The sequence below is a fragment of the Raphanus sativus genome, chromosome 8, assembly GCF_000801105.2.
Source record: "Raphanus sativus cultivar WK10039 chromosome 8, ASM80110v3, whole genome shotgun sequence".
NCBI classification, from domain to species: Eukaryota; Viridiplantae; Streptophyta; class Magnoliopsida; order Brassicales; family Brassicaceae; genus Raphanus; species Raphanus sativus.
This window is the reverse complement of record NC_079518.1, coordinates 5,798,325-5,811,531: the sequence shown is the minus strand read 5'-3', so window position 1 is coordinate 5,811,531 and position 13,207 is coordinate 5,798,325. Positions and strand designations below refer to the sequence as shown.

At 33.6% G+C, this 13,207-nt stretch overlaps 1 protein-coding gene and 1 long non-coding RNA gene across 4 annotated transcripts; both read left to right on the top strand.

Annotated features, from left to right (window-relative positions):
• Positions 1-411: 411 nt before the first annotated feature.
• On the top strand, positions 412-5,011 carry LOC108821881 (protein SCAR3). Its single transcript, XM_018594867.2, has 9 exons — positions 412-816; positions 1,207-1,370; positions 1,716-1,839; positions 1,923-2,049; positions 2,143-2,219; positions 2,298-4,227; positions 4,301-4,402; positions 4,503-4,625; positions 4,763-5,011. Exons 1-9 carry the CDS (start codon positions 659-661, stop codon positions 4,811-4,813), a joined length of 2,856 nt encoding a protein of 951 aa, XP_018450369.1. The 5' UTR covers positions 412-658; the 3' UTR covers positions 4,814-5,011.
• Positions 5,012-6,520: 1,509 nt separating this feature from the next.
• On the top strand, positions 6,521-8,127 carry LOC130498499 (uncharacterized). Of its 3 annotated transcripts, none has more exons than XR_008937397.1 (4): positions 6,521-6,576; positions 6,889-7,547; positions 7,642-7,728; positions 7,881-8,127. It is a non-coding gene; the product is annotated as an uncharacterized LOC130498499 (long non-coding RNA). The 3 variants fall into 3 exon arrangements; XR_008937396.1 differs by having other exon boundaries at positions 7,845-8,127; XR_008937395.1 differs by having other exon boundaries at positions 7,642-8,127.
• Positions 8,128-13,207: the final 5,080 nt, after the last annotated feature.

The following is a 13,207-nucleotide window of genomic DNA, read 5'->3' as shown; positions in this document are numbered from 1 at the left end:
TATAAATTCTAGTATCATAAAGCATAATTAACTTTTTTCCTTCCTACTGCAGTAATACATTTTTTTGTAAGAAAAAAAGATGATAAAGTAACGGTTCTCACACCAAAGACTGAGTTATCAGAGGCTTTAAACCGATTAAGAGTTTTACTACAAATCGAACATTAATCATTGTTAAAAGATCGAATCCAGAATAAGATGTTGGTAAAGCCACATGGCATTCCTCTGGTTCTCATAAATCGTGCCAACCAATAACTTTACTTTGAATAACTAAAAAAAACAATTCAATCAATTAACAAAAAGAAAGTCATGCCTCGTAATTAACACGCAAAACCGGAGGGTAGTTCCGTCTTTTCTTAGCAAAGACCAAAGTGCAGCAACTACATTGGAATGTAAAGGGAATGGCTTGCTGTCTTGGCAATGTCTGTCTCCCCCTCTCTCTCTCTGTCTCCAAAACTTCCCTCTCTAATGTGCAAGTGAAGCTGCTGCTGCAACCTCTCACCCACCAGAAACTCATAAACAAATCTCTCTCTTTCCTCCAAACCCATTTGTTTGATTCAGAGAGAGCTTTGTTGATGCTTTAGACCAAATAATCTTTCTCAGTCTACAACAAAGACTGGGGTTTTTATTCTTTGATTGATTTAGAGAGGAGAAAGAAAGAATGTCGCTTTATAGGGTTGGGGTAAGGAATGTGTACGGTACGAGTCAACAAGCCGAGTTCTATGGAAATGTCGATCGTGAAGACCCTGAGGCGATTCTCAACGGCGTTGCAGTCTCTGGTCTTATCGGTGTCTTGCGTCAGCTTGGTGATCTCGCTGAGTATGTATTATTGACCTCAATCTCTGTTTTTTTCTTCCTTTTGGTATTTACTGTTGAATGATTCTTTGAGCTAATGGTGAAGTTAAGACAAGAAGAGAATCATCACTTTTTTGCATGAAAGTAACTGCCTTTATAGACTTTTTATTGAAGTTTGTGATTTAGGATTCACCCAAAAAGAAAGAAAGTAGCTTTCTTTTTATTTTATTTTTCATCTGCCTTCTCTCTTGAATGAAACTCTGTGAACAACTAAACTCATGTGGTGGCTCTTAATGTTGGCTTATGAGGTCTTTGTTCAAAAGGGTCATCTTAGAATTCATGAAGAAGCCACATAAGCTGCAGAAAGGAAGAAACTTTTGTTTAAAGGTTTTGCTTTCCTTTCTCTTGATTCAGGTCTGCAGCAGAGATATTTCAAGGCATACAGGAGGAAGTTATGGCTACAGCTTCAAGAAGCAATCAGTTGAAGATCAGGCTGCAGCATATAGAAGCTACAGTGCCTCCACTAGAAAAGGCGGTGCTTGCACAGACAACTCATTTGCATTTTGCATACACAGGAGGTTTGTTTGTTCTGTCTTGTGCCATCTTGTCAATCTTCTCATTGTCTTTTGACCCATAGTGTCTGATTCTTGCTAGATTTCACTTTATTATGATAAAATAATGTCATTTGTAGGCCCATTTTTCACTTGCTCCTTATACTAAATTACTCTACAGATGGACTAGTTGAGAATAAATTGTTAAAAAATTAGTTATGTCTTCTGAGAAACTTATAGAGTAGATAGACATGAAATTGAAATGTCAGAAGTGGTTAGTGAGAACCGTTGTATTGATATGAAATGTCTTCTAGTAGGATTAGTTTTTGGTTTTGATATCTTTAAGTGATTAGAGTTTAATGTCGTTATCAGGTGTGGAGTGGCATCCTCGTATCCCACATGAGCAAAACCACCTAATACACGACGACTTGCCTCACTTTATTATGGATCCCTATGAAGAGTGCAGGGATCCTCCACGGTTGCACTTGCTTGATAAGTAATGCCACTTGCAAGCTTTATGTATGTATGTATGTACCATCATCATGTTAACTTGAAACTTTATGCTTTATTTTTCCTCAGGTTTGATATAAATGGTCCTGGATCTTGCTTGAAGCGATACTCAGATCCTACTTACTTCAGAAGAGCATCAAGCAACCTCATGATTCAAGAAAACAAAAAGTTCCAAAACAAGAATTGTAAAATCAAGGTGTTTTTTTTTTCCTCAGATTGTATTGGTAAAACCTTTTTTCTTTTTAACTTGAAAGTTATAATTAAGTTATTGTTTTGTGACATGGAACAGAAGAAAAAATCTTCATCAAGGAGTCGAGATATGTCACGTTTAGCTTCTTCCATGGCTGCTGCTAACCAGAATGCCAGGTAAAAAACATAGATTATATTGGCATTGTTAAAGTTTGTTTTCAATTTTATTAACTGAAACATGGAAATGTATTTCAGGAAGACGTTTACTTTAATTAGCTTTAGTGGACAGACCTCTTCTTCTAAAACTGCATCAACCAGTGATATGGAGAAAATATCCGATCTCCAAGATCATCATTCTCACTCTTTTGATTCCAGAAGCGGTTCAACGGCAACCTCTTCATCACTGAAGACTGGAGAAAAACCGAAAGGGGGGTTAGTTTCATCCAGCTTGACACCGGGCTCTTGCACCATCTCTTCAGTACTCTCTGAATCTGAATCCGAAGATGGAAAAGATAGTTTCAATCTTAGTCCATCGCAAGGGCAAGCTGCTGCTGTTGGCTCTTCTTGCGTTAGTTGGGATGAGAAAGCAGAGATAGTGGAAGAACCTCTTTGTGTGTTGCAGACAGGTAATGCTTCTGAAATGATGGAGACGAACTCTGCTGTGGACGGACTAGATGAGAGAGCTAGAGTTGATCGCCATTCTAATGACGTTGAAAACGCTAAATCAGAATCAGGAAAACAACAACAAAGTAATGGGATTGATGAGGTAAGAGAGATGAAAACTGGTTTGGAGATGGTGAGAGAACCGAGGGATAGTAGTGAACATGAGACTGAAAGTGAAGGGGAGTGTTTTGTTGATGCGCTTAACAGCATTGAATCAGAATCTGAAAATGATCAAGGTCTCAAAACTAGTCAAGAAGAAGCAGTGAGCAGTAGTCCCTGTGGTGGTGTTACAGACGAGAGGCTGGAAAATTCAGTGTGTGAGCAAGAACTAGAGCAGGGTTGTGTCGAAGAGTCTTGTAGTAGATCGATGGACAAGGGTTCTGTAAATGCAACTGATGAAATGAATCATCAAGATTCGTTGGAGACTACTGATCTTTCCGGTGGAGAAGCATGTACATTTGTTCCTGCACCTGAGAACAGTTTATCTGATTCATTGTATCATAGTGACCATCAAAACTCAGAAACTAAAGTTTCTCGTGAAGTTGACGCCATTAAAATGTGGACTAATGGGAGTCTACTGGGACTGAACCCATCGAAACCTCCAGTCTTGGAAGTGCCAAGTTCTCCAGAACCTGAAAAAGATAAATCAGATGATTTAGTTGAACATGTTCTTGATACTTCAAGCTTAGCAACTCAAAATGTAACTGTAGACCAGAGTTTTGAGTGCCATGAGACGACTTCTTCTTACGGAGTCTTTGGTGGACTCAGCCAAAAGCTATTCACTAATAGTTTCCGCAGAAGAGATTCATTGTCTCATGATAATAGACAGGCTTTACCAGCAACCATTCCAGAGAACAAAGAAGTGACAGAGAAGATCAGGTTCGGTGGTGAGCAAGATATTGACTGGACTCCATCGTCTCCGCCTCTTCAACACATGAAGATATCTCTCAACCCCGTTGACAACAACAACACCCTTCAGGCTTCTTCCAGACTAAAGCTGAAAATTTCAGCTGGGGATGATGATACGTTTTCTTCCTTTCAGTTGCTTCCTGAGGCGGCTGCTACTTCCGTTCTTGATTCTTGTTCAGACGATGACACTTTTTGTAGATCCTCTCCTTACATGTCAGACACCGATTATCATAGCGACAATCAATCCTTGTCAGGCTCTGAGCAGTGGGAAGAATCTAGTAACAGCCATGCAAGAAAAGATCAAGAGCTGTATGTTGATAACAATGGTGAAGGTGCTGCTTCTCTAGACACTGAAGCAGATAATGTTTGTAAGTCCATAAACTTCTCTTACCTCCAGAGTCCTGTTGAGCCTTTACCACCGCCGTTTCCACCTGCGCAATGGATGGTTTCTAAAACAGCCTCGGAAACAATATCTGAAAACAAAACAGCGCAGCCCTTACAACTACAAGACGCTCTCAGGTTCGCCTTTGAGAAGCATACTTCATCGTCTATAGTCAAAAACAAAGAAGAGCCTAACACTGTTGCTTCTTCTGCTCCTAAACCAGAAACTAAGGTAACGGATAAGTTTTCTAAGTACTGTGTGGGTCAGTTCCATAAGATATTAACAAGCATATTGTTTCTTATAGGTGGTCCATGTGAAGAAGAATAATGTAAGGGAGGAGGACAAACAAAATGCTAACGAAAAAGAGACTGATGCTGAAGACTTCTTGCAACAAATCAGAACACAAGTGAGTGCAGTTTGACTCTTTTTTTGTGTGGTAAAAAAAGTTATGTTCTGCTTTTCTCGATGCATTTTTTAATAAATAAATCTTATAAATTGTAAAACAGCATGTCAACCTGAGACCTGTGGTTATGACAACGACTTTATCTTCTGCTGCTACTGCAACAACGGACCCTGCTATAAACATTAAGATCAGCGCCATGTTGGAGAAAGCAAACTCAATACGCCAGGTTCATCCCTCTCTATTAACATCAAAACTAAATCTAATATTTGCTTCAGAATCTTGAATACTTTTTTATTTATTCTAATTCCAACACACGACTTTAGCTATCACTCCACTCACTTTCTATCTCTATTTCCTTTTCAGGCTGTAGCTAGCAACGATGGAGATGAAAGTGATACATGGAGCGATACGTAAAAACCCTTTTCACTAAAGCTTACAATTCATCTTTATAATTTACTTTTCTGCAAGTATTTTTTTATTCGTATCATAACTAATGTGTGGATTGTGTAGATGATACGTAAATTTTGTCGTAGTGTGATATGTATCTTCATGAAAATAATGTAGTTCAAGAAATATATTTATATAAAAAATGTTAATTAGTTATTATGCTCATTCATCTTGAGGGAAATATTCTGCAACTTATAATCATTTCAGCCAAGGATGATAAATGCGAGAGTACAACGCAGTTAACATATCAATCACAAATCACGACGCCACTTCAACAGTTCAACAAGTTTAGGCATTGTGAGAACATAAGCCTTAAGTTGATCTTCGAATTGTGGATAAGTTCTATTTCCATATCACAAGAATCGTTATGATTCGTTTCCAACTACGAATACGAAGCATATATGTTCTCAGAGGTGTCAATCCAATGAATATTGTCAGGGAGCTTAATGGGAAACAAAGTATTCTCGATTCTTGATGTGTTATATCGTCTTTAACGACATTCTTGATATCTTCCATAGGATAAAAACATCAATCCGACCTGAGACAGTGAGACATGTGGTTGCCACACGACGATGACCCTACTACTACCATAAACACTCCAAGATCATCTTGATTTCGGTGAATGGCAAATTCTATACGTTATGTCCTTTTAATCTCCTATTTTTCATCCAAAGTAATTTTCATATCTTCTTAAGATTCCTATTCTTCTCTCAAAATTACTCTATGCACGACAACCGTAGCTTGCGGGAGACAACCTATATTAGGGTTTGATCTTGTTATTTAAGCAACCTTTGTAGTATGGAATCTTATGCATGTGTCATATACATTGTGCAGCAGATAAGTAGATTTTGTCGTACGTTATATCTTCAAGAAAATGAAAAATAAAAATCCTCACTTCGTCTTGAAGGTTGACGTTAATCGAAAGTATTGAAAAATAATGGTAATGTATATTCTTGTTTAAAAATATATATATATACATATCTGTGTGTTTTTTCCATTGATCTTTATACTACACTGAATACTCTCAGTTTTGTGTCAGCTGTGCTATTGATTCGATCTGGAAACAATCGCGATCATAAAGGTCGAAAGAGAAAATAGTATATATACTAAATATTTTTAAAAGAAATAAATAAATGGTTTTTTTTTTTTTTTTTTTGGAAAAAAAAAGGTTAAACCCGGGTCACTATTGGAACCAGACCTAACCCCCGGGGGAGTCGCAAGCCCGCAGATGAACTCCTTCTCCTGGGCATTCAAATGGGTCCTAAAGCATGGACTCATATCCGCGTTAGGTGAACAGAACAATGTGACTTAGTTTCGCATAGTAGGAGGATCGAACCTGAAACGTGTTAGCGTCCCAGGCCCGTCCACTGCCACTTGAGTACAAGGCCCGTTCATAAATAAATAAATGGTTTTGCTTATAATCCCCACAGTAATAAGGCTAGACTCTCTCCAGCAAGTGACACGTTGGATTTGAAAATGCTTTTGAGAATGACATGTCAATAAATGAAAAAAATGCAAAAACCACTCACGACATTTTATATCTCCACCTCATTGCTCTGCTGTCATGTTTTTCTTTTGTTTTCTTCTCCGTTTGGCAAGAGAGAAGGGATCCGAGATTATTCTTCTTCGATCTCTCTCTCTCCTTCGCTTTGAAATCGGATCTCTCTCTTACTGTTTCGATTTGGTCGACCAGGAAGCCGATGGCTCTGATTAAGAAGCTACGCAAGGCGGTAAGCATTTCATTTTGCTATCAAGTCTCGTCTTTTCTTACCGATGTAGTCAAAATGGCTTTGAATGTTAGATTGTAATCTGCTGATTGAATGATTTGTGATGGTATTTGTACGATTAGGGTTTAGGGATTTGTCTTTTAACTTTATTAGTGACCTTGGATTGTTAATGTTATTCTTGGTTTACGCCTTAGTATCAAATGCTAGGGTGTGCCTTAGTAAAAATCAGGAGTTAGTTTTAGGTATTTTAGATTCTTTCTTTCCACACTTTTGAATTGCTGAAGCTGACTATCTTTACTTTCGGTTGATAACTAGAAAAGGGAGGCACCACAAGGTGAGAAGCCAGAACCCACCTGAGGAACATGATCATTGTCCCTGAGATTATCGGAAGCATCACTGCAGCGTACAATGGAAAGACCTTTGACCAGGTCGAGATCAAGCCCGAGATGATTGGTCACTACCTGGCCGAGTTCTCCATCTCATACAAGCCAGTTAGGCACTGTAGGCCTGATGTTGGTGCTACCCACTCCTCCCATTTCATTCCCCTCAAGTGAAGAGCTTGGGAACGTGTTTCATGGTCTTTTTGTTTCTCTAAGTGTGTGTTTGTGGATCCTCTTTTGTTGCTGCATATTTTTTAAGTATATAGACACTTTTATGGCCTGTTTCCATCAAATTGCCACCAATTTTTGTTTTTATAACATTGTCTGATTGTTGGAATGGTTAGTAGCTTTAGTGATTTGATAACTTATGTGAATTTTATTCTGGATGACTTTTGTGATCTCATTCTCATATTTGCTTTAGGTTACTTGATTAAACACCGTCTATATAACAGAGCATTACGGACTATCGTTCATAGAAGATCAGTTTCTCATATTTTTTGCAGAGGGACTATCGTTCACAGCAACAAAAAATAATTGATATCTACTGATGTGAAGAAGATAGTGACACGGCAGTAGCATTGTTTGCTTAATAAGGTATGATTTATATTTATACCTTTATGACATCTGTTTTTCAATGCTGCAGCAAAAAAACACCTTCATACCAAATTGTTTTATGCCATGAGTGCAGAAACGAGTTTTTATATGAGCTCAATAGCTTTTGCGACTGGAAGACGCTTGTTCAACTACTTAACCACTGCTGGTCCAAAGCTTTTGGGTATGTTTTATTCTAACTCGTGGATTATTTACTATGACATAGCAGCTGTTATAAATATGATGCTGTTCTTTCTTGCCTGATACATTTTTATTATTTCATGTCTTTTTTATATATAGTTCTCGTCTTGACAACACTCGGTTCTGTTGTATCAGCAAGTTGAGAATTTCAAAGAAATAGAAGGAGATTCATTAAAGTTGCAGGAATCTAATAATCTGATGTGATCTTAAAGGGAAACTTCTCTGTCCGAGACTCTGTCACGTTTTTATCCTCTAACTGTACAACAAGAAGGATCCAGCTATATAAGCTATATCTTGTAGGTTGTAGCAACGTATGAGCCATCATTACTGAGGCACAAACTGATCTCCTTCTCTCAAATGAAAAAGATTATCACTCCCTTGAGTTCTATATAAGCTATTGTACTGACTCTTTAATAGAAAACACAAAGGTCTGCAGCAAGGGAGGTCTTTGTTACAATAAGACAAATGAAAATAGAGGTTGACTTTCTAATTAGATAATTTTTATGTTATATGTGCTATTATATACGTTTGCAATTTCAAATACCGTTCTTCAGTTTTATGTTGTGTAATAGACTATAAATTTATAAAAGAACATAAAGTAAGTTTAATCTTATTACTTACCAGTATTACTTGATTGAAAAAAAAATATACAATTATGTTTCAATATTTGTTTTCATTGTGTAAATTACGGATCAGTACGCTCTATGTTTCTCAATAACTTCACTACATTTTCATGGTAACATTTCTCATTTTATTTCTTTCACTCTCCTATGTTTATTTTTGACTATCCTATGTCTCCTTATTTGATACACAAGCACAATATATAATAAACCATAAAATGAAATTTTTACAGTAAATTAACAAACAAAGAATATATTAATTTTATGAAAAAAGAAAGTCATACGGTAATTTAAGACGTATTTCATAATTATTTCAGAATACAACAGTCAATTTTTATAAGGTTCAATTTTTCACACATTCACCCATACTGTTCAATTTATATTTTTGAATGTTCAACTATCTTAATAAAATATGAAAATAATAAATAGGTAAATATCTAATCGAATCATCATGCGTAAATATAAAAAATGGGTTGAAAATATATTATATATTCAAATATGACACAATTTGATAAAATAAAATGATAATTTCTTTTCAAAAATCTTATTTAAATATATATGGTCTTGGTTTTAAATAGCATGTTGCGAACAAATACGATAAGGTGCTCGACTCTCACCAAGCGCTATGGCGAGGAAAGTCAATCGCCATGTGTAACACACATGCAAAACCGTAATATCTATTTCTAACTTTTAAGTCATGATAAGCCATTGATAGAAACAGTAAAGAGAAAATTAAAATACCAATTCCATTGAAAGATTAAAAGTTTAAAGCCAAAACACCAATTCAGATGTACTAAAATTTAATAGAGCAGAACTAGAATCCTAAAACTCTAAAATTCTGATTCAAAGTTCCTTGATAAGAAAATATAGTTTATGAGAACAGAGACCTAAGTACAAAAGAAAGAAGATATAAGCTGAGTGGATAAAATGAAGAACATAGAGAAAAGTAGAAAGAAAGAGTGATGAAGAACTTAAGGGTTGTATATAACTATAATATAGTGAGTAGATTAGGTTTGTCGATAGGTTATATTAGACTAGAGATTATGTATTAAACCAAAGTTGGTTTAGTAACCAAAATATGTACAAATCAAGTTGGTTTGAGAAGGGAATCAGTGAGGCGTCGCTAAAAAGCGACTTATGAATAATACTAAAACGCTCAATAGCGAACGCTATGTGTACCTCGCCTGGCTTTCAGGTGTCAGTGCGATGGGCACACCGCTACACCTCGCCAAGCGTCATGGCGATGAAGGCATTCGCTTTTTAAAACCAAGAATATTGTTCCATAAAAAAATCATAAGCTAATATTTTTTTTGTCATAAACTAATAATTGTTATATAAGTTCGAACAAAAAAATGTATTGTTTATTGTGTATATTCATGATAAAATTCATCTCAGTTTTTTTAACACTCCAAGATATTTTTGATAATATTACTATTGTTTAGTAAAATTATATCTATTTTTTTAATTCTGTAGAACATAAATAATATTATAAATCATGTAAATTGGCTTTGTAAAGTTTATGTAATATATATATAGTAAAATATAAAAAGGAAAGTTTTTATTATAACTCCATGAACCAAGAATATTGCTCCGTAAAAAAAATCATAAACTAATCATTTTTATATAGTTTATATAAGTTCAAACAAAAAAATTAAATTGTTTATTGTGTAAAAAATATAGATATAATTTTACCAAATAATAGTAATACTACCAAAAATATCTGGAGTGTTAAAAAAAATTCCAGATGAATTTTATCATGAAATGTTCTGTAGAACACAACTAATATAATAAAATCATGTAAATTGGTTTTGTAAAATTAGTAATGTATATATAGTAAATCTGAAAATGAAAGTTTTTATTATAATTCCATAAAATAATAGATTTTGATCGTCTCAATATTATTAATTTATAGAGTTTTACCATATATACTAATCAAATATTTTAAATCAAATATTATTTTAATATCAGAAATTAAAAAATATATATATATATATATATATATATATATATATATATATATATATATATATATATATTTATAACTAAAAATTATAGAAAAATCCCGCTGCGTAGCGCGGGTAATTACCTAGTTTTTGTAAAGAATCATCAAATGGTGAGTTGTCAAGTAGAAAGAGACTTCGAAGAAGATAAGGTCTTCGAGACCATGAAGCCGTGAACTTCGCTTACATGTTGTGTTCTCTAATTACTTTCTTATTATCTGCCACTTGAATCGGAAGTTTAAATAATAGAGATTTTGTTCTTTGTGTACTGTATATATTTTCTTAGTAGTTAATCATTTTATCTACTATTTCTTAAAACCTGCCACGCATTTAATCAAAGCTCGAATGTTAAATCTAAGACATTTGCTTATGGACTTGTGACAGGATAGATTTTTATTTTTATTTTTTTGGAACAATTGATTCTTGTGGTGTTGTTTCTTGGACTATACAGGTATATGACTACAGAATTATAATCTCAACTAGCTGATAGAAATATTCAACGTAATTGTGTGTACAAACCCTTTTGTTGGTGTTGAAAGTGCGTGTTTAATGATTGATCAAAAAACTAGTACCTTACATATTAGGTCTTTGTGCGCAATCCATCTTATGACAAAGCAGCAGACCAAGGTTCTTAAATACAAATACTTATATAAACTGAATAAGTAAATAGCTCTATATAAATAGTCAGCAAAAATAAAATAAAAATAGCCCTACATATATCTCTATTTGAAACATTTATTTTCTTTATTTGAAACATTTCGAAGGAGTTAGAGATTTTTTATTTTCTCTCAAACATATCACACCTCAAGGTTGAATAAATCTCATCAAAATGTAAATGTATCTGCATAACGTTCTCCAAATTGAAAACACAACCTTTAGACTTTATCCATTTGTTAAAAAAAACTAAACAAGTCTCCTCTTTTTCTTTAACTTTGAAATTCTTAATCGAAAATAAAGCTCTCGCATGCATGTACCCTCAAGGAAAGTGCACCTTTTTCCTATAACACTAAACATATATAAAGTTTAGCTTACTAATTCATTCCACTTTATCTAGCAATAAGTAACTTTCTTATTTTTTGGATGTCTCTTTAAAACTGCGGAATATGGAACCACTGGTATTATAAGTGGAAAGAAACTTCTTATCAGTATGGAACATGTTCGCCTCATAAGCGATAGGCCAAATGTATATAATTTTACTTTCAAAACCGTGAACACAAGGTTATAGAACTAATTTACATTCTGTGCACGGCCATGTGGAAAAAATAAATATAATTTGATCCTCTCATTTGTTTTGAAAGACGGTTAGTTCAAGTATATAAGAGAATAGTCCGAAATGTTGGGATAGAAATGGATAATTGATTGATTATTTTTCATTTTATTCGGACAAAATCAATAAAGTACGAGTCATATCTCTATAATTGACATTAAAGGAGAAATAATTAATAATTCCCGTTCTTTATTCATTTAATTAATTTTAAATCACTTTATTAAAGATAGGATTAAAGAACACAAAACCCCATACAAAAGATTTTGCTTTTCTTTTAAAAGAGAGCTTTGTATAAAGTGAATTTCCGAACCCAAAAGAAACAGTACTAATGAACATATTAGTCACCTAATTCATTAAAACCTTAAGATTTGAAAGGGAAAAAAATGGGCAGCCAACAGAAATTAGTCACCTAATTCATTAAAACCTTAAGAAAAGAAAGACAAATGGCTTAAGAAAAGATATCCCACCTTTTACAAGTAACAACTAATTATGTGTGTTTATATACACACGCATACGTACATAGTTTTTATCTATGCAGAACATGACTAACCTTCCTTTGTTTTCACAATGCACATTTGTATAGGAAATTTACCACGCAATGTAATACTCTTTCTTTCTGTTTTATAATAATTAAAACAAATGTCATTTTAGCCTTGTCTGTACAGATTAAAAAATTATTTAATTTTGTATATTTTCTATAAAAACAATATTACAAATACATTTACTCATATTTCAATTAATAGAAAAATAAACTGAATAATAAAATTAAAAAATTATGTATTAAATGTTAAAACGATATTTATTTTGTAACAATTTTTTTTTATAATAACACTTAATATGATACGGAAGGAATATATATTTTTTCATCTTAAGGAATATGTATTAGTACTCCATATCCATCAAACACGCATGTGATCAAAATTACAGAATGAAGAATACAAAATCGTATAATAGTTATATGTGTACAATCTATTTTTTTCTTACAAATGTACTTGTGTACCTCACTTGTCTCTCAATTTCAGTTTGCTATAAACTTAGGGGTGGGATTTGTTTTAGTTAAAAGATACAATGAATTCCATTAAAATCTATCATAACTGAATTCCAGGGACATCTAAAAAATATTGAATAACAAGAGTTTTCAATGGATTTAAATTCTATCTAACAAATAATCAATCCAATAATATTGGATTTAGATCAGAAGTTAAATTACACTCAATTCTATTAAATTATCATATTCAATAACACCTCCTTAAATTCAATCGCATTGAGAGGATTATGAATAAAGTCAGAAAATCAGCTCAATGAACGAATATTTTTCAATATATATATAATATTTACGCACTACTATATTCTCTCTTTTTTTTGAATAAGTCTATTAAAGTTTCGTCAATTTATTATTGTATCTAACTTAAAAGTCGATCTCTTTTAAAAGGACTTTAAAGTTGTTCTTTTCTGCAACTGTGTAGTATAAAGTTTCAATGAAAAAACATATATTAGTATGAAAGCACGATTTTGAGAAGAAAAGAGAAACAACGAACATGAAAAAAAAAAAAAAAAAAAAAAAAAAAAAAAAAA